This window comes from Symphalangus syndactylus, chromosome 17 (assembly GCF_028878055.3).
Source record: "Symphalangus syndactylus isolate Jambi chromosome 17, NHGRI_mSymSyn1-v2.1_pri, whole genome shotgun sequence".
NCBI classification, from domain to species: domain Eukaryota; kingdom Metazoa; phylum Chordata; class Mammalia; order Primates; family Hylobatidae; genus Symphalangus; species Symphalangus syndactylus.
Window position 1 is genome coordinate 86572739 of NC_072439.2, and position 22673 is coordinate 86595411.

The 22673-nt window shown below is 36.0% G+C and overlaps 1 protein-coding gene across 6 annotated transcripts in view; it reads left to right on the forward strand.

The window, feature by feature from the left end:
• The window catches only part of VPS8 (VPS8 subunit of CORVET complex), a 237310-nt gene that overhangs the window by 59848 nt on the left and 154789 nt on the right, over positions 1–22673 (forward strand). For all 6 annotated transcript variants that reach the window (XM_063621917.1, XM_063621919.1, XM_063621915.1 and 3 more), the window contains 2 exons: positions 953–1042; positions 15827–15873. In XM_063621917.1, coding sequence (XP_063477987.1) covers positions 953–1042; positions 15827–15873 — 137 coding nt within the window. The remainder of the gene's footprint in view (positions 1–952; positions 1043–15826; positions 15874–22673) is intronic.

The window sequence follows — 22673 nt, forward strand, 5'->3', positions numbered from 1 at the left end:
ACCTGTAGTCCTAGCTACTTGGGAGGCGAGGTCAGAGGATCACTTGAGCCTAGGAGTTTGAGGCTATAGTGAGCTATGATTGCAGCACTGCACTCCAGCCTGGGCAACAGAGTGAGACCTGTATCTAAAAAAAAGTCAGGTTATAATTCCCTGTGTCATCTTGAATACTTTTAAAATTCCTTCTTAATCACGTTTTCTTTTTTCCCTTGCTCACTCTTTTGTGAAGATAATAAAGTGCATAGCCAAAAGACAGCAGGAAGGAGGAGGAAGAAAACCTGGGAATCTGGATTATTTCTGAATCAAGTAATAGCCGACAGAAAATTGACATTTGTTAGTTTTTATAAACTTACTAGTAATTATGAGAACTAGTGTATATGCAAATGTTTGTGTTGCCCAGAACTAGCAGAGAGGGTTAATATTTTAATGTTTTTAATTAGCATCAATATAATTGATGCTAATATTTAATATTGACCTTCTGTTCCTACTCTAGACTGGGCTGAATTAATTGACTATAGGATTCCCTCCCTTTTGTTGTGTAAATGCATTGGTAAAAATTATATTCCAAATTAGTATAAACATTTATAGAAGACCTGGATAGAAATTGGTTACTCCTTAGACTCCGAATGATTTGCTCATCTGTGCTCTTTAGGGAAACACCTACAGCAGAGGATTACTGAAGAACTTGAATGTTTCATTTCCTGAGCAGTATAGATGCCACTGAGGTCTAGAACATGGAGGTATTTCTTAAGAAAGATGAACAAATTAGTACTAGCCCTGAGACTGGAAGAAATGAGGCTAGAGTTTTAAAAAGTTGGTAAATAAAGCCACTAAAATTTTCAATTAAATTTTAATATAATAAATTCTAATTCTGTATTATTTAGGAGAGCCACATACATATTGAAAAACTTTACAGATGTATGTTAATGTCTATGCCAGGCTATTTTCCTTACAGATGGTAGAAATCCTATTCCATTATGCAGATCGAGCTCTGAAAAAGTGCCCAGACCAAGGAAAAATCCAAGTGATGGAGCAGCATTTTCAGGTACACGTTTGCATGTGCTTCCAGTAGACGATGCTCTGGATAGGTCTAATACTCCTCTTTTATGTTACTTGAGAATGTGACTTTCATTTTTGGTTAAACATTTTTTTAGTATTCAAAACTTTATTTCAGGGCTTGTAGAACATTCTAAATGATTATATTTTTAAGTAATGGGTATAAATGAGTAAAACATTGTGGAGTGTTACTTAGCACTTAGCTGCTTAGTGCTGTGTGGAAGGAAAGGATATACGTGTGAAGATCCTTTCCTGTAAACTGATACCTTATAGTGGCTGACATCTTGCTGGTCTAATATTTATGTTCACTAGGTTATTTAGTACTGCCAAGGTTTAAATTTAGTTCTCCTAAGAGCACCTATGACTTAAGAATAATAGATCAATCACAAATATATATATATAATATGATCTATAAAATATGCTAATGAAAGACCTTTAGTTTATCTTGGAACTTAATGAAAATTAAAGCCAAAGAACAATGTAGAGACGTGTATGTATTTATTATGCAGGTTTTACTTTCTGCAGTGCTCTCCAGTTATATTTGTTGCACATCTCTGTCCCCCATTCCTACTGCTCCCTTCCCTTTGCCTACCTCCTCTTTTAACAAATATTTGAGTGTCCAATACAGGGGTCAGCAGACTTTTTCTAAAAAGACTTGGACAGCAGAGTTTAGGCTTTGCAGGCTACAGTGGTCTCTGTCACATCTTTTTCTTCCTTTTTTTGTTTTTTGATTTTTTAAGCAACCCCTTAAAATTGTAAAGTCCATTCTTAGCTGTGAACAATACAGAAACAGGCTTTGGGCAGGATTTGGCTAAAGTGTGCATCCTGTGGTCTGATATGTACTTGGCACTGGGCAATAGTAAAATTTACATGATATTTACTATCTTAAAGTTTGTAGTCTAGTCAAAATAATGGGTTTTTTTGGTTTACATTAATGGAAATATTTAGAAGAAATCTAGGGATTTTGAAGTTCTAAAGAGCAGGCACAGGTCCTATCTTTTCATGTTCTATTTGATGCTTGTAATATTGGAAGACAAGAATAGATATGGCAGTTAAGAGTTGGCTTGTATCAGAGAAGCATTTCGCTTCCTGAACTGTGCTGTTCAATGCCACGCTAGTGAGCTTCTGGTAGAGTAACTGATGTTACTGTGTTTGGCTGGATGCTTATTAAATTTATCAGTAGAGAAGGAGAAATAAGCCTAGATAAAGTTATAAAAATAAATAACTTAGGAAGAAGACATATGGTAGAAAGAAAGCATTTGGGAACAAAACTGTTTGGAAGCAATATATAAATACTTGTGTATACCAATGCAGTATAGATCGAAAACTTAATATTTGTAACAAGAATATACCTATCACCAAGAGGTTGTAGGAACTCTGGCCTTTGGAAGGTATACTTTGTTGAAAAAAATCATCTAGTAGAAAAAGCTAGGAGGGGTGAATGGAATGAGTGTGTATGTGTGTGTGGAGAATATAGAAACCACCGCGTTGGGGGAAAACGTGGTAGAGAGCTTCTTTCTAAAAGATGAAAGGAACAAAGGTGACGTTCTGATGGAGAAATAGTAAAGAATCTCAGATACAGGAACTGTAGATGGTGGTTTCCGATGCATTCCTGTAGATGGTGGTTTCTGATGCTGACTGCAGAACGTACAGAGAAACAAATGTTAGTAGTAGTGTGCTCTGTAACCATCTAGCTACCTGTTCGAAGTCTCATTCTATTGGTAAGAGTATCTGATAAAATTTTTGATTTTTCAGTGGTTAGTCTCATAGGAGGTAAAGGAAACAATGGAGGGGACTATTTCTCTGGACTTAATTTTCACTAATGATTGGGGAAGTAGAAGAGATAGACCCTTGAGAGAAAAATTGTCACTTTATTTTAACAATCATAATAATGATGAAAAATATACATAGCATGAGTCCTGTATTTTAGAAAGCAAATATCTCAGAAAAAAATATGGGCACAATCACATGGCTACAGGCTCCAAAAAAAGAATGGGTTCACAAGGAACAGGAGATTCCAAAATTTCAACCATTCAAGGAGAAAGTAATGTTGAAAGAAGTTTCTATCTGCAAATCACAGAACATCTATAAATATGGAGAAAGGCATATAACTAAAGATACATACCAGAAGTATCATGAACTTGTAAGACTGTCAGAAAGGAGAATGATATGGTCCAGACTGTGCCTACCAGAATGCTGTGGAGTACAAAATCGGGATTTTTAACAAAGATTTACTGAGCACATACAATGTGCCAGATACTATGTAAAGTGTGTGACGTGCATTTTTATTCTCAAAACAACCCCAGGCAGTAGGTGTCGTTTTTAATCCCCATTTTATAGATGAGGAAACAGGCTTAGATGAGTGAAGTTCAGTTCCAAGGTAATATTGCAGTGAATGGTGGAGATGGGACTCATATCCAGGTCTTTCTGACTTCAAAGCCCAGTTCTTAACTAATCATTGTATTATACTGTTATTTTAAGAGCAAGCACAGGGAGAAGATGAGTGAGAAGGGGTGATGTTAATAAATGACCAAGAATGAGAATTACAGCAAGCATCTAAACTGTTTAATACTTAACTGTGTGGCAGGCACTGTTACAGACCCTTTATACATATTTATTAACTCATTTAATTCTTATCATAACTCTGTAAGGTGGCTACTGTTACTATTCACATTTGTAAATGATGCCAAGGCACAGAAAAGTTAAATGATTTGTTCCAGGTCACAAAGCTAATAAATGAGAGCTAGCATTTGCATTCAAGCAGTGGGCTTCAGGGTTTACATCCAGACTGCCACACTGTACCATAGAACAATGCACCTCATTTTGACTCAATTTTCATGACCACAGAGAATGGTTTTAAAGTGGAAAAGTCCAGATAAGTGTATTAAAAAACTGAAGCCTACCATATGTAATATGTAATATCATTATGAATGTTCAACTCTCAAGACCCAGTAGAATTATAACCTACGATACTGTTGAAACAATATGGGCCAACATGAATAATTTGCAAGTAACTTTGCATCAATTTTCAAATAAGGCATTCTTGATTAAGTGTGGAGTATATACAGGGAGATACAATTTATTCCATTCAGGAGGACAGTTTTTCTGGAAAACGTGACCTTCAGTGCATTAGGATGGGTGAAATGCATGCACTGTCAGCCAGAAATCCATTGTTTTGTTTAATCATATTTGATCATAAAATAATTATATAGGTTGACTTTTCAAGTGTTTTTTTTTTTAAGTAGAGTGGACTTTGGAGACTATCTGCTGACATCCCCAGTGTGATTTGTGAATGTTTTCCTTGAATTCACCTCAAAACAACCATGTTAAACTCATATAATCACTTTTTGAAAGAAATATAAAGATAGTATATTCCTGGAATGCCTGTGACATAACATAATTTATTTCATTAAAGCATTTGCCTAATTTTTCCATTATCTTCATGGCTGGAATAGATTAGTAAATAGTAAATAGATTTGCAGCTAGATAAATATTTCTACCCAAAAATATTCTTTGGTGGCTTAGTATTAATTACATCTTAGGACTCTTTCATACCCAAGTTTTTATCATTGATTTGGGTGAAGATTTAGTGACTGGTCTGTCAAATCTAGGTAGCGCCAAGAATCAAGGTTCAAAGTGATCTTGACAAGAAAGTGCAATCAAAATCATCATGAGTTGAAATTTAATGAAGATTAACATCAAGATTTAGATTCATTAGATTCAAATAATCAAATTATGTGAGTACTGGATTGGGAAGATCTGGGTGGACAGGGTTTTAGTTGACCATAAACTTAGTATGAGCCAATTGTGTGTTAAGACCCAGATACAGGAAAGTACTAGTACTACTGGGCTGCCTGTTTGAAATAAAACTGCTAAGGCATTTTGTAGGCTGTTGATAAACTCAACCACATCCCACAACTGAGATGGTGGAAGGTTTTAAAAACAACAGTTAAAAAAAAATACTGGGTTGTTTAATCTGAGGAGAAAGTAAGTGGAGACATCCCTGCCTAGAGATGGTAGAAGGCTGTCGTATGGGATTAGCTGTATTGCTTCAGAGGGAAGGCCTAGTATATAGTGGGTAGAAATTAGGAGAAGATGTATTTCAGTTTAAAATGACCTACTTATGATGTAACAGCTCTTGGATTTATGCATCTCTTATTATGGAATGTATTCAAATAAAGGCAGGATGACCAACTGATAGAAGTGTTTTTAAAACACATTTTTTTTTTTTTTTTTTTTTTTTTTTGCTCAGTGGGAAGGTCTCAGATTCTGTATCAGTCTCAAGAAGCTATTATTGGAGACATAAGTAACCTCTAATCTGGTTAGTTGAAATTGCTACTAAGACTGATTTCTGTCACAGTCAAAATACTGAGAATTTGTGTTCTACCAGCAGGTGGCACCTCCTGCCTGCTGCCTCAATTTTAATCTTTACCCTTGGTGAGGAGCCTCACCTTTTCCTTAGTGTCAGAATATGTAAGGCTATTCACTATTTTCGCTTTTCTCCAAAGATCATCAATATTTCTCCTGTCTTAGTTTTAGAAAATAACTTTTGGATCTTCTCACATTTTGGACAGGTGGCTTTTATTTATCTAAGAAAAGATTTCAACCTATAATTATAATTTATTTGTATCATAACTATTATGGTAGGATAAGAAGGAATTATAGTGTTTTCTGTCTCATACATCTTGAGACTTGCCTTTTCTTCTGGCTTTCCTCATATGCGTTCATATATGTTCAAGTGTTTCCCACTCTAAAACTAAGTCAAGCAGCAAACAGATTCTTTTTTTGCCCCACGCCATCTCTATTATCCTATGCTTTCTTGTTCACCCATTCTTTATAGAGCCAGACATCTTACAAGAGTTGTCTCTGGCCAGGGATGATGGCTCACGCCTACAATCTCAGCACTTTGGGAGGATGAGGTGGATGGATCACTTGAGCTCAGGAGTTCGAGACAGCCTTGGCAACATAGTTAAAACCTTGTCTCTACCAAAAAAAAAAAAAAAAAAAAATTAGCTGGGAGAGGTGGTGCACAGCTATAGTCCCAGCTACTCTGGAGGCTGAGGTGGGAGGTTCGCTTGAGCCTCGGAGGTCGAGGTTGCAGTGGGCCAAGATCACGGCACTGCACTCCAACCTGAGTGACAGAGCAAGACCCTGTCTCAAAAAAAAAAAAAAAAAAAAAAGGAGTTGTCTCCATTTCCTTACCTCCTTCTCATCTCTTAACCTATTCCATGTCTATAAATTCTGTGGACCCTTTTATTTCTCATCTTACTGGTCCTCAGCAGCATTCAGCACAGGAAGACTTCTTGAAACAGTCTGTCCCTTTTTGGCTTCCCTGATACCATGCATTCCAGTTTTTTCCCTACCTCTCTGACTGCTTATTGATTTTCTTTGTTTATTCTTCTTCCTTTTCTTTACTTAACCAAGAAATGTTAGGATTCTTCACAATACCCTTCTCTTCTATTTTTATATCAATGTTTGTCAAGATGTCTGTGTACCATTTACTTCAAAATCATTTGAAGATATTTGTTAAAAATACTTTTTCTTATTTCCCAGGCCTACTGAATGAGACTCTCTGGGATTGGTGACCAGGATTTGTAGTCAGCTCTCAAGATGTCCCTTAAGCACATTAAAGTTTACGAATCACTGCTTTACATTCTTCCCTAGGTGATATAGGCACATGACTATCTAACCAGTGTTAACAACCTAGATTGCTCTTCTGAATTCTGAGATCTATAGAGTAAGTTACCCATTTACATTTCTGCTTGGATGTTTTGTAGGTACCTCAGACTCAATAACTGTTTCCTCACAAAGCCTTTTCTGAGGATTCCTGTGTTAGTGGGTGGATCCACCATGCTCCTAACACAAATTGGGTGATTCTTGTCTTTTACTTGTTCCTGGCTATTCTGCGTCCTGACAATTTCTGTCATCTGTTTCCACCATGCTGTTAATTCTGCCACTATCCTAGTCTAAGTTCCTATCATCTCCTTCTTGGAATATTATAGAATTCTCCAAATCGATCTCCTTGTACACATTCTTACTGTACTTCATTTCGTTTTCTACACAGCAGCCGAAGAGAAATGTATATCAAAGCTAGATGTGATGCTTTCCTAATTTTAAAATATTTTAAGGACTTCCTATTGTTTCTGAGGTAGAGACTAAATTCCCTAACATTTTCTAAGGCTCTGCACGGTCTACCCTTGCCTAACTGCCCCTAATTCTCTGTATTCCTGTTATATTAGAGTTCTTGTCAGTGTCTTAACGCCCCTGTTCTCTCTTAACCTAGAGCCTTTGTCCACAGTGTTCTCTCTGCATAAAAAATCCTTTCTCATTTCTTTGTAGCTCAACTAGCTCTGTTTATTTTCAGGTCTCAGTGTAATTGTCCCCCAGATTAACTCAGGTCCATTTCTTTCTAAAATACTATGCACTGAAGTCACTCATTCAATGTCAGTTTTCTGCAGCTAGCCTATATATGTTTAGGGACCTGTGTAAGTTTAGGAACATGTCTGTTTTTTGTCATTGCCATATGCCCAGCATCTGGTTCAGTGTCCTTGATAAACAGGTGTTGAGAGAATTTCTAAAAATATATGAACTTATGTCGTAGAGCTTGCCTTGAAAGTATGCTTTCAATTTAACTCTAAGAGGTTTGAACTAAGAACCAAATGTAGAACTTAGTATTTGCAACACATATGTCATAATGATGGCTCATGTGGTGTGCTATATGCCTGATGGCTATCTTATTTAGTCCTTATGACATACTTGAGGAGTAGTTATTACTTACCTCCATTTTCCAGAGGAAATAGACACAAAAAGAGGTTGAGTAACTTGCCCAATATCATCGAACCAGTAAATAGAACCACCATAGATACACACCCAGGCTGCCTGGCTCAGGAGCCTTGACCCTGTACTGTACAATGTTTCATCCCACAGTTTATTCTTTGATAATCTCAGACCAATGTGTTGTTATGTAACTTATTTTGAAACACAGAAGACTAAGTAATTTATGAGTTTTGGGAAGATATTGAAATGTATGAAAAAGAAAATACAAATGAATTTTAGCATAACCATGGTAAATATACCTGAACAATTGACTGATTTGAGTTGCTAGCAGTGTTTTCAAACTAAGAAACTAATGCTAGTCAGTTAACTGTGGAAACAGTATTTTGGGTTATTTTATTTTGCTACACTTAATATATGTGTTTTTATTTGTTTTTGAAACAATGTAGAAATATAAATATGAGGCATTTTAATGCTGTAATGTGAATCAAGCTTTGAAAGGATTTGAAAAATAATGTAATTTTAAAAGATCCTTTTTTTTTTGAGATGGAGTTTCACTCTTGTCCCCCAGATTGGAGTGCAGTGGCATGATCTCGGCTCACTGCAACCTCTGCCTCCCGGGTTCAAGCTATTTTCCTGCCTCAGCCTCCTGAGTAGCTGGGATTACAGGCGCCCGCCACCACACCCAGCTAATTTTTGTACTTTTAGTAGAGATGGGGTTTCGCCATGTTGGCCAGGCTGATCTGGAACTCCTGACCTAGCTCTGATAGCCTGTGGAGATTTATCTGTGTGTGTATATCTGTGTGTAGATAGATATGTTTATCTGTTTTGGTGTATGTGTGTATACATATATATGTATATATAATTTTGAATCATTTTCACACAGTGAAGTTTTCCTTATCTGATAGTCTTTTAGAATATAAATTAAGAGAATTAGTACCATCCCTCCAAAAAGCAAAGGAATCTGCATCTGTTATTTCTTTTCAAATCATCCCATGAAATAGGGAAAACCAGAGATTATATCTTCACTTCACAGATGGTAAGATAGTCACAATGCAATAATATGATCTATTCAGTCACTCAAACCATTGACAGGCTTAAATTTAGGTTGTCTGTCAGCTCAGTTTTTTATTTATGTTTCCACATTGCCTTCTTTAATACATCTTAAATATGCATGAATATCTGACAAGAGAAGCAGTCTTTTTTGGCCCATTATAGGCCATACATTGAAGAAGAGATTAGAGAAATAGTTACTCGTTTTCTTTTTTTAAATTTTGGAGACCCCAAATTCAGTGATTTCTTGCATCCTGCAAGCTTTTGAGACTGAGTAGAATATTCTTAATATTCTTAAAGCAGGTATTGCTCACAATGTCTGTCTCGAAAGCCCTTAATCTCTCAGCATCCGGTAGAGAGGCATATGTAGACCAGGTCTGGCTGTATGAACTGAGTTCTTTGCTGCAAGAGAAGGACTAGTTCTTTCCCATTCTGCTTTCTTTCAGGGCTCTCATGAGAGGAGCCTTCCAAGTGAGTTTAGAGGGATATTATCTGAGCTTGGGCACCAGCTACAAGGTGGTTGTTTACTAGTCCTGGACATGCCAGCTGCCCAGCTCTGTGGAGCAAGGCAACTCTGTGAGGATTCTGTGGGAAGTTGAGTCTTTCTGTAGCCCTTGCCAGTGGGGAGATGGAGAGCTACTGATCCCACTTAGCTCGTTTTCAGGCATCTAAGAGATTGCCATCAGGGATTATCCACTGGACAATATAGTTTGTCTCTCTGTAATCTGATTCTGGGAAGGAAAGCTTAAAATATGGAAATAGATTTGGCTTTAACTAATACTGTTTTACTTATAATTTTAAATGTTCTAAATTGATAAAGACCTGGTTTCTTTAAGAAGCCAGATTGAAATTGTTAATTTGGATGGTTTTGCCTTAATTGAGTTAGGAACAGTTAGTGGCAGGCATAAAAATTATGTGTATTTGGTTTTTTTTTAATTAGTAATTTTGTGATATTTATAGATTCATATTCAGTTGCAAGAAATAATGCAAAGAGATCCCATACCCTTAAACCAGTTTTCCCCAATAAGAGAACATCTCACGAAACTGTGGTACAGTCGCATAACCAGGATATTGATACTGATAAGGTAAAGATACAGAACATTTTCATTACCACATGGATCCCTCATTTTACCCTTTTATAGCCACACCCACTTCTCTCCTGCTCCCACCCCCTCCTTAACCTCTGATACCCAGTAGTCTTCCTCATCTCTATAAATTATAATTATAATTTCAATAATGCTATATAAATGGAATCATAGAGTGTGTAACCTTTTGGGACTGACTCTTTAAACTCAGCATAATAATTCCTTAGTGATTCACCCAGGTTATTGCACGTATCAATAGTTGGTTGCATTTTATTGCTGGGTAGTATTCCATAGTATGGATGAGCCACAGTTTAGTTAACAATTTTACCAGCTGAAGAATATCTGGGTTGTTTCCAGTTTGGGGCTGTTAAAAATAAAGTGACTCTAAACATTTCTGTGTAGGTTTCTGTGTGAACATGTCTTCTTTTCTCTAGGAGAAATGTCCAGGTTTACAGTTGTTGGATCATATGATAGTTGAATGTTTAATTTTAAAAGAAACTGCCAAATAGTTTTCCAGAATGCCAGTACCATTTCGCATTCCCCCAGCAGTGTGTAAGTGATCCAGTTTCTAGTCTACATCCAGCATTTGGTGAAGTCACTGTTTTATTTTAGCTATTCTGGTAGGTGCATAATGGTATCTCGTTGTGGCTTTAATTTGCATTTCCCTAATGACTAATGATGTTAAACATCTTTTCATGTGTTTATTTGCCACATGTATATCTTCTTTTGTGAAATGTTTCTGCGTGGGTTTTGCCTCTCTTCTAACTGGATTGTTTCTCATTATACTGTTGAATTTTTAGGGTTTTAATATATTCAAGGCACTAGTCCTTTATTGGACTTGGTTCTCCCAGTTTGTAGCTTTCTTTTCATCCTTCTTAACAGGATCTTTTGTAAACCAAATGTTTTAATTGTGATGAAGTCCAGTTTATCAGCTTTTCCTTGTATAGATTGTGCTTTTGAAATCAAGTCTCAGAACTCTTTGCCTAGCCTAAGATCCTGAAGATTTTCTCCTATGTTTTTTTCTGGAAGTTTTACAGTTTTGTGTGTAACTTAAATGTGTGATTAATTTTTACATAAGGTATGAGACTGAGGTCGAAGTTCCTTTGTGTGTGTGTATAGATACCTAATTGCTCCAGCATTATTTGTTGAAAAGGCAATACTTTCCTTCTTTCCTGAGCTCAGTTGCTTTACCAGCTTTGTCAAAAATCAACTGGGCTTATATGGTGAATCTAATTCTAGGTTCTCTATTTTGTTCCATTGATCCGTGTGCCTATCCCACTGCCAGTACCACATAGTCTTGATAACTGTAGCTGTGTAAGTCTTGAAATTGGGTAGACCGATTCCTCCTCCTTTATGAAAATTGTTTCAACTATTCCAATTTCTTTGCCTTTCCATATAAATTTTAGAATAATGTCTATATCTACAAAAAATCTTGTGGGAATTTTGATATAAATTACATTAAACACACCAGTTTGAGGAGAACTGATATTTTTACTATGCTGAGTCTCCTAGTTTTTCCGTTTATTTCACTTTTTTTGTAATTTTTAGTATACAGGTACTATACATGGTTTTTTAGATTTACGCCGAATATTTCTTTTTTTCTTAGTAGTTTTAAATGGTATTGAATTTCTAATTTTGGTATTCATATGTTCAGTAATGGCATATGGGATGTTTATCTTATATTCTGCAATCTTTTAGAACTCATTTATTAATTCTAGAATGCTTTTTGTAGATTCCTTGGGATATTATCTGTGTGGACAATCATGTAATCTGCCAACAGAGACAGTTTTCTTTTTTCCTTCCCAATCTGTGTGCTATTTTTTCCTTTTCTTGCCTATTGCATGGGCTAAAACTTCAGCATTGTATTGAAGAGAGGTAGAGCAGACATCCTTGCCTTGTTCCCAGTCTTAGGGTAAAAACATTCAATTTTTCATCATGAAGTATAATATTAGCTGTAGGTTTTTTGTGGTTACTTTTTATCAAGTTGAGGAAGTTCCCCTCTATTACGGTTTTTCTAAGAGGATTTTCATGAATGGATATTGAATTTTGTCAGTTGCTTTTTCTATGTAATTAATATGATCATGTGATTTTTTTTCTTTAGGCTATTGATATGGCATATTGTAATGATTGGTTTTTGAATATTGAACCAGTCTTGCATCTGGAATAAACCTCACTTGGTCATGAGGTATAATTCCTTTTATGTAATTGTGAATTATCATTCCTAATATTTTGTTAAGGACTTTTGCATCTTTATGAAGAATATTGGTCTGTAGTTTTTTTTGTAATGGCTTTTCAGGTTTTTGTATCAGAGTAATACTAACTTAACAAAATGAATTGAGAAATGTTCGCCTCTCTTCTGTTTTGTGGAAGGGATTACATAGGATTTGTTTTCATACTTTTAAAATGTTTGGTACAATTCTCTAGTGAAACCATCTAAACATGGAGATTTATTTTTGGGGGATTTTAAGTTATGAACTCAATTTCCTTAATAATTATAGGGGTATTCAAATGAGCTGTTTCGGGTTAAGTGAGTTTTGATAGTTGTGTTTTTTGAGAAATTGGTGCACTTCATGTAAATTGTCAAATTTATGTGTGTAGAATTTTCATAGTATTCCCTTATTATCCTTTTGATGTTGTCAATGTCTATAATGATATCCTCTGCTTCATTCCTGATGTTTTCTCTTGTTATTTGTCAGTCTTGCTAGAAGTTTGTCAGTTCTAATCAGGAAGATAAAACACCTTAACTAAAAACACCAATTATATCCAAATTGCTAAATGCAGTAAATATTTTTCAGATCTTGTTCATTCTCAATTCTGTATTAAACAGCAATGATTAGTTCTTCCTTTTTGAAAGTCTGTATCCTCTAGATATCTGTGACTGTGTGCCCTTCTGATTTTAAACTCCAGTGACTTTTCCTGAATCAATTTGGTTCTATCCTCTGACCATTTCATAAATTTGGTCTTCCTCAAAATTTAGTCCATTTGTGACTGCTTTTCATCTCACTCTGTTGTCCTTGGACAATTTTATTTCTATTCATTGTTTCCTCTGATAACTTAGAAATCTGTAATTCTAACCCAGATGTTTCAGATTACTATACTCAATTTCTTGTTATTCAACATCAAAGTGAAGGTGTTCCTCAAATCTGCTGTGGACCAGATTGTACTTAACCTTCTTCCTTCTAACACCTCTTCCCACATTTCTTATGTCATTTTGTGACCTCTTCATTCAACCATCACTTAAACCAGAAACCTAGGAATTATAGACTCCTCTCAGTGCCTTCCAAACCATGATGAATCTGTCACTAAACCCTATAGTTATAAATAATTTTGTCCACTGTTCTTTATACTTGCTGTCAGTACTCTAGTTTCGTCCACCATTTTTTTTCTTTGATGACTGTAATAGCCTTGGTTTCCAGTCCTGGTTTTTCAGATGCCCCCACCATGCAGTCACCATAGTGATCTATCTAAATGTATGAATCCGATGATTTCACACTCCATTAAGCCCTATAGTATATCTATAGTACTTAGTACCAGGCCAGGCACTTAATTCCTTATTTTATGCCCTTAATTATTTTAAATATACTTTAAAAAATAGTTTCTACCTGATAATTATATTATTTGACGTTTTGGGGTATACTACTGCCCTTTATAGTTCCTCCAGACATTCTTGTATGGTGCATTATTTAATGAAGTGTTTTCAAATTTTTTATTTTGAGCACATCTTCAGTAGGACTTCATCAGTAGTTATTTTGCCAGTGTTTAGGGTGATCTCTGGGAAGTTTTTGAACTTGCTTCTTTCAAGTATCTGAGGAGTATCCTTTTTCAGGATCTTTTTTTTTATACTTTAAGTTCTAGGGTACATGTGCACAACATGCAGGTTTGTTACATATGTATACATGTGCCATGTTGGTGTGCTACACCTGTCAACTCGTCATTTACATTAGGTATTTCTCCCAATGCTATCCCTCCCCCAGCCCCCCATCCGCCAACAGGCCCCGGTGTGTGGTGTTCCCCACCCTATGTCCAAGTGTTCTCATTGTTCAGTTCCCACCTATGAGTGAGAACATGCGGTGTTTGGTTTTCTGTCCTTGTCATAGTTTGCTCAGAATGATGGTTTCCAGCTTCATCCATGTCCCTGCAAAGGGCATGAACTCATCCTTTTTTATGGCTGCATAGTATTTTCAGGATCACTTTTTATGTGAACCTCTTGGCTCAGTTGTTCTCATACTAAGGAGATAGTATAAATTCAAATCCCAGCTCTACCTGTAGACAGGGTCTTGATTACAGATTCTTGGTGAGTATAAATTTACCCCCTCTGAGCCCAGTCTGAGACAGACAAACTTCCTTGTCATCTTCCTATGCTAACAGGCAGATTTTTTTTTCTAATTTCCTTTCATTGAGGATGTGGCTTTTTAAGAATCCCAGTTTTAGGCAGGTCCTCTGCTTCAGTTCCCTCTGTTAAAAGGGTTTAAGGCCTCAGCTTCTTTCTGGCATTAAAACCCAAGCTCTTCTGCGACCAACAAACCTACAGGATAGGATCGGTAACAGCTTGGAACTTACTGCTTTGGTTTTCAGTTCCCTTTTCACTTTTAGACCTGGGTATTGCCCTTACTGTCTTAGGAGCTCAGCTATGCACTTTAAAAGTTGTTTATTTTCTCTAGCATTTCTAGGGAAGTCCTCCTGCCACCAACTCCCCGTTGCCTAGCCCACCGTATTCTCATTCAGGGTTGAGATTTGCTATAGCTCTAACACTTTTCAAATCTATCATTTTACCTCCTGTTTTTGAAGAATCAAATCTACATGTAGTCATGAGTAATATTCATAAGTAAAGGAAGCAGGATGGGTCAGGGATAGCCCTATAATCCTTTCAGGATTGTAGGTCCTTCTTTAGTCACCTCTCTCTCAAATAATAACAGTTCCTTAGTTTTGACCTTTGTATCAGACAGGTGTTAGTATGTAGAGCTCTTTTTCACGTAGTGCCTCCTCCCTCCTGATGAGATTTCTGCCCAGAACATAACCCTTCCAGGATTTTTAAAAGGAAACCATTTCCCTGTAGCCAGCAGAAAAGGAAAGAATACTGCCGAAGTTTGACGCTTGGTTACTTGACAATTTCCAGTCATAATAAGCTACTGTTTCTCCCTCAGACTCTTTCCATTGAAAAGGGTCAAAATTATGGGTTGTCATTTACTTGATATGAGTCTGTACATGATGAATTTAAAGCAATAAAAATATTATGAAACTGAGAAGTTAAATCAATGTTAAAATAGCAGGTTTGGAGGATTGTGACAAAATATGGGCAACCTTAATCACCTGAGCCACCAGCAGGACCAGCTGTATCCCGTTATCAATTTGATTTATTTTCTTATGGTTTTCTTTTTTTGCGAGTTTTCTTTACAAATCTGTGAGACGAATACATATTTTCACCTAGTATTTGTTTTAACTATATTGTAAACTCTTGATAAATTTGTAAAATATATGTAGCGTTTTACTTAAATAACAAAATTTACTTAACTATTTTCCCATGTTGTTGAATGTAATTCATATTTCTTTTTTTTCTTTCCCATTTTCCCTTCCCTTCCTTCTTCTGCTCCCTCTGTTAGAAAGATGCAGTGAACATCTTAATGCATTAAAATAATTTTTATTCTTAAACATATTTAGGGTACATTTCCAGAAATAGAATTACTAGGTCAAAATGTTCTGTTTTTCAGACTTTGACACATAATGCCATATTGCTTACCAAAAGCATGATATGAAGTTATATCCTCCTAACAATCTAAAAGCGTCTTAAGCAGACCTGTCGTTATCAGTGGGCCACTGGACAGGATTGTGGGGCTGATGCTTTCTTTATGGTTCCTCTACAGGATATGGTGCCTGTCATAGTTGATTACTGCCTTCTGCTGCAGCGAAAGTGAGTATGCATTGCCTGTCAGATTCAATTATTTTGAACCCAGGTAGCCTCTTGTTTATGTATAAGCCATTGCTAAGAATTCTGTGAATTTGACTGAATAGATTTACAAATATTAATTTATAGAAATTTGATTCTTTAACAGTTTTCAGTTCATTTACCTAATAAAATTAACTTCCCTAAGACAGATGCTATGGATATATCATTTATTTGTCTGTGTGGCAGGATATTGGAGATAAAGAACGTACCTAGCAAAAGAGCAATACTACTTAGGGGTTTTAAAAGTAAAAAGTATATGATTCATTATATATATATAGAAACACACATATATATACACACACATATATACGCACACGTACACATATACACACACATATACATATATATACACACACACATATATATACACACACACACACACACATTCTCCTTTTTTTGGTATATATACTTTTTTTTTTTTGAGACGGAATCTCGCCCTGTCACCCAGGCTAGAGTGCAATGGTGCGATCTCAGCTCACTGCAACCTCTGCCTTCCAGGTTCAAGAGATTCTCCTGCCTCAGCCTGCTGAGTAGCTGGGATTACAGGCATGCACTGCCACGCCTGGCTAATGTTTTGTATCTTTAATAGAGACGGGGTTTCACCATGTTGGCTAGGCTGGTCTCAAACTCCTGACTTTGTGATCCACCCGCCTCGGCCTCCTGAAGTGCTGGGAGTATAGGCGTGAGCCACCATGCCCGGCCTGGTATACATACTTTTATGAACCATCACTAGAATATAGTATTTTATACTATTCAAAAAAGGCTAGATTCATTGTGCTTATGCAGTACTATTTTTTGTTTGTTTGTTTAAAATAAGTCATTATAAATAAACTCTTGATTGGGCTTTGTTTAAATTGTAATTATATAAACTAGCCAACCTGTCTGGACGTGGTGGCTTACCCCTGTGATCCCAGCACTGTGGGAGGCCGAGGTGGGAGGATTCCTTGAGCCCAGGAGTTCGAGACCAGCCTGGGTAATATAGGGAGACCTTGTCTCTACAAGAAAATTTTTTAAAAATTAATTGGGCACAGTGGCATGTGCTTGTGGTCTCAGCTACTCAGGAGGCTGAGGTGGGAGGATCGTTTGAGCCCAGGAAGTCAAGGCTGCAGCAAGCCAGGATTGCACCACTGGGTGACAGAGCAAGATCCTGTCTCAAGAATAAATAAAATAAAAAATAAACTAACCAACCTGTGCTCATGCACAGGGGTTTTTTTTTTCTTTTTTTTTTCCACACTAATAATGATAACCAGGTATTGTTCTAAACCCTTTACATTAATTTATCTAATTTTTATAGCAATTTATTTAATTTTTATTAACAGTGAGGTAGGGATTATTATCATCCACATTTTATATAAGATGTGCCAAAGCCAGAAAGTGATTAAGTTACTTGCCAAAACTCAGTCCCACAGCTTTTGGTGGCAAAGGTGGGATTCAAATACATGAGTCTAGCTCCTGTGTTCTTGGTTTTAACCACTAGCTTGTACCACTTTGTAAGTGATAGAGAACAAATGTGAAGATTTAATGTAGATGCTCCCAAAACCCTATGCAACACGACTTTGTTCATGAATTTATATAAATTCTAGTAGCCTGATTCAGAAAAGATTGGGTCATACTTTGAAGTATCAGTAAAGGTTGTCAAGAGGGCAGTAATTTGCCATGTCAGACTTTTGATGAAGTCATAGCTATAGTAAGTTCTGCTTACTTGGGGCTCAAATTTATTCCAGTGTTTTAACTCTAGTGTTACGTAATTAGCGAAACACATCGTGTTTACAGTAGGGATGTTGTTGAGAACATCGCTTTTTTTTTTTTTTTTTTTTGGAGACAGAGTCTCGCTCTGTCGCCCAGGCTGGAGTGCAGTGGCACGATCTCGGCTCACTGCAAGCTCTGCCTCCTGGGTTCACGCCATTCTCTTGCCTCAGCCTCCCAGGTAGCTGGGACTACAGGCGCCCGCCACCATGCCCGGCTAATTTTTTGTATTTTTAGTAGAGACGGGGTTTCACTATGTTAGCCAGGATGGTCTGGATCTCCTGACCTTCGTAATCCGCCCGCCTCAGCCTCTCAGAGTGCTGGGATTACAGGCATGAGCCACCGCGCCTGGCCAAGAACATTACTTTATATTACACATGGTCTTCTTTATGAGGGCCTATGGGAGAAATTTCTTTCTGGTGTTAGGGCCAGAAATACCTCTGTGTCTCTTAAATAGCTAGTTGACTTTTAGCTGATGGACAGTGATTGTGTAGTTAATCATTGTTTCCTAGAAAGCAAAACGCCATGATATGTCTGCTAACCTGACCCTATCTTTTTCTCAATTAGTTTTCTCTTTACCTCACCTTCACACTCAATTCCTTGTTATATGTCCTGTATTTTTAAAGCAGCCTTAATAGTTTATGAATCAGTTTTACATATTCTACTTAACCCTCATAAATACAGTGTGAAGAGAGATAATGTTATCCTCATTTTCAGATGAGGAAGTGGAGGTGTAGAGGTATTTCTAGTACTAATAAGTACTGGAATCAACTCTGATATTCAAATTGAGATAATTTATAAATGAGATGAAGTGAAGTGCCTGAAAGACTAAATTTTATTTAGAGTAAAAAGGCTTATTTTTATAAAATGGACTATTTCTACCTAGAATGATACCTGACACAATATAGCTATCCAATACCTGATGGTTGAACTGATGAAGTAATCCTGCCTCCTGGTTTGCAGGGTGACTTGTGATCATTATCTTGAATACTAGAATACTGTCACAGTGACATAAAGTTGAAGCGGGCCTAACAGTTGTAAGATGAAAGATTATATAGGGAAAAAAATTGATTATGTTTTTGCAGAATATTTTGTTATTCCCTAAAATATTCTGGAGATAAGCTTTTCTTTTTTACATGATTTGGAAAGGAAATATTCTCTAACATTTATTTCACCTATTGACTGGCTGAGAATGCAATAATTTCTATATTGAACCACAGCATATAACATAGAAGATAAAATCTGGTCTAGATTTTCACCAAATTAGGATCTATTTATTATTTCTTTATTTTTGTCAACTTCTTTCCTTTAATTTTTCCTGATTCCTTAGCATGCTTTCTCTGTATTGTGTCAGAAACAAATACAATATTTGTTGTTGGAGATCTCAGAAATAACAGGAACAGCAGTCATAGTACATACTCCTTACCTCCAAGAGGAGGAGAATCCTTCCTCAGTTCAGCTCTTCCTGGTCCTTTTCATACCTCTTTTCTTTCTTCCTCCTCCTGCTCTTACATACACACTCTTAGATCAAGGCCATGGACATTTTCCCTGGACCATACTACAAAGAGCATATGGATGGCTTCCCTCTCTCTCAATTCTGTTTTCTAACACTGAAGACTAGATTGTACTAGATCCTGCCTCTGCTTGGGAGAAGTTCCAGCATGTGTGTTCTTATTGTCTGTCTTTCCCTCCTTGTCTGTTTCCCTATTCTACTCTTTGGGTTCTAACAGGAGAAAAAGTGGGAGGGCAGCATTCCTAGAGATGTAAGAAAGGTCGGGGCTATGAAACTAGGCATTGGGTCAAACGCTCCCTCTTTTGTTCTAGATCTATGTTGTGCTTTTTTGCTTCTCACCATACTGGCTTGTCTTTTTCATCAGAATGTTAAGATTCTTCTATGTATGGGCCTGAGCTTAGAAGGAAAGTTTGAATAAGCCGTTTGATCAACTTTAATTGTTTGCATCTAGGCTATCTTTCACTTCCCTTCTATTTCAAACATGCAATGACTAAAGATTTATTAGATACAAGAATTCTATGTTTAATTAAATAGTTCAGTGTAACCACTTAAATGGTAGAGTTTTTAAAATTTTTTTCTTAGAGTTGCTATAGATAATAAGGTTAAAAATGGTCAGTTCCCTATGCTGAATTGTAGCGGAGGATTGTCAGTTTGTAAGTAGCTTCATTCCAGTATAGTATTTTTTCTCCTTAAACTGGATGCTCTCTTTAAACTATCCTTTTTGACATTTGGTCCTATTTATGTCTAAGGTCTTCTCTTCTACGTTTCCAAATTTGCAAAATATCTGTGACATTAACATGGCTTTAAGGAATGCTCAGATTTTGCATAATACAAACACAGTCTTACAAAATGTCATCTAGTAGTCAGCCAGCCAATTTCAGGTAACTTCTTCCACTTCTAGATTCATTACTCACTCAATCCTGTTCCCCAGATTCCTTTTATATTAATGTCTTCTGATTGAGTATGTTGTTTTTATAGGCAGTCCTTTTATTTTCACATATTGTTTCTTATGTGGGTGAAATTATAAACATAATACATGCTCTGAAATTAATTTTAACTTAATGGCACAACCATTATTACACTATAATCACTGTTACCTCATAGTTTCATAACTCAGAGAATTCAGTACCCATCAGTAATATTAATTAAGCTAGTGTATATATGTATTCCTATTTATATTTAATAACACTTTTATAATGTAAAATTGTTTTTACTATGTCACAGTAATCACATTTGTTTTTCTCTGTAGGGCATACTACTCAGTGTATTATGGACATCTTTCTTGGTTAAAATTTGGCATTAGAGTCTTTTGTAAATTACTTAATATCAGAAATGACAGGAATTCTGTTTTTGAAGACTTATACTGTATTTTCATAATTTGGTCTCTGTTCCACAATTTCATTTCAATTTGGTTTTGTGTATTTTTTTTTTCAGTATTAGACAAAAGACACAATGTCTTAAGGCTTTTTGTGGGATACTTCTGATTTGTCATTTTACCTATGCAAAATATAGGCTATATATTAGCATATATATGGATAGCCCTAATGTCAGTTTTACTTTGAAAATAGATCCAGAGTTTATGTAAACCATAATTATAATTTTGAACGTTGTTTAAAAATAGGTTATGTGATTATATGTGAATTATATAGCAATAAAGCAGTTATTTTAAAAAAAAAGCAAAATGGGTGCTCTACATGGATGATACCGACTATTTTGAGTTTATATCACTGTAAGGAATATCCACAGTTGTTAAGAAACCATCATTCCAATGGCTTGCGTTGTGTATGCATCTGAACCAAAAATGTTTCTGTTAAATCCAAAGTGAACTTGAAGTAGTCTTTTAATTTGTTCATTCATGTTGTTCAACATCAGGACTATTGTTTGAGAAACAAAAAGATCTTAATTATCAAGACTTATTGAAGAACTGGATGTTTAAAATTTTATTAGAATGGTGCAAAAGTAATTGCAAATTTCGTCATTAAAAGTAATGGCAAAAACTGCAATTACTTTTGTACCAACCTAATATCAAAGCTAGGGGGAAAAAGGCCTTTTTAATTTTATAATAGCTATATTGAGATATAATTCACATACCATAAAATTCACCCTTTTAAAGTATACAATTCAGTAGTTTTTAGTGTATTCACAGCTGTGTAACTATCACCACATGCCTTTTTAAAGGAAATCTTTACAAACTGTGGTACTTGTATCAGAAAATAAAGCATTTTGAACATAATTTCTTAAAATTCATTTGAATTTTGCTTTTGCTTTTATAAATAAGGAAACCAGCCCAAATCAACTATGGTGTATTAAATACCACTTATATTTGGTGGGAATTTACTTATTTGGTTCTGGTTATATATTTAGTATGGATTGGCAAGGGTTAGGATTGATGCCCTTGTTCCCCTTCACATACTTCTAAATTTGTAATTTCTTATAACCAAAGCAGCTCTTCACATTTAAAAATTTATGAAATTGATAATGTACAAAGTAAATTTAACAGTTGTCCTGTTTTTGAAGTTATAAATGATAAGCTTCAAAAATATCTTTAATGTGAGTACTGTTATAAAGTGAAGTTTGTAGAAATATCTCTTTGGTCCTCTATTATTCATGGTCGATATTCTGTTACACTGGCCATAGGGAGGCTAAGCTTGAAATGGTAAACATCAATTTTGAAGTCAGCCTTTCTAGGAAACAAAGATAGCACCCTGGAGAATAGTGCCTAAATATAGAAAAAAATATGAGAGCTAAAAATTTTTGTATGTACTTGTCTTTTTTTTAATTTTATTTTGAGATGGAGTTTCGCTCAGTTGCCCAGGCTGGAGTCGATCTCGGCTCACTGCAACCTCTGTCTCCTGGGTTCAAGTGATTCTCCTGCCTCAGCCTCCTGAGTAGCCGGGATTACAGGCGCGTACCACCACACCCAGCTAATTTTTGTATTTTTGGTAGAGACGGGGTTTCCCCAGGTTGGCCAGGCTGGTCTCAAACTCCTGACCTCAAGTGATCTGCCTGCTTCGGCCTCCCAAAGAGCTGGGATTACAGGCGTGAGCCACTGCACCCGGCCTGGCCTGTATGTACTTTTCTAACTCCCCTCTTTCCTGATGCACTAATAAATATTCTCCCAGAATGATGAGAATTTGTCGTTGAATATAAAAAAATTTTTATTTTAAGGTAGAGATGCAAATAGGAGTTGCTGAGTCTTATTTTTCTTGCTTCTTTATATTATAGCTTCTGATTGGTTAAGAAAGAAATGTGTGGTTTTGCATTTATCTTACCAGCGTCACATGCTATTTGTCACAGGAGTGTCTTGTTAGTTAACTTTTGTAGCCTTTACTGAATTTTTAGCTCTCTTTAATTCTCTCCCCAAGGCTTTTTGTACTAAACTGAAATATATAATTATCTTTTTTAGCATGTTCCTTTTAACAACACATTACAGAGTACAAGGGCTAGCAAATCTGACATTTTCTTTGAATCATTAGTTATCTTGTTACTTTTTCTTTCTTACAGT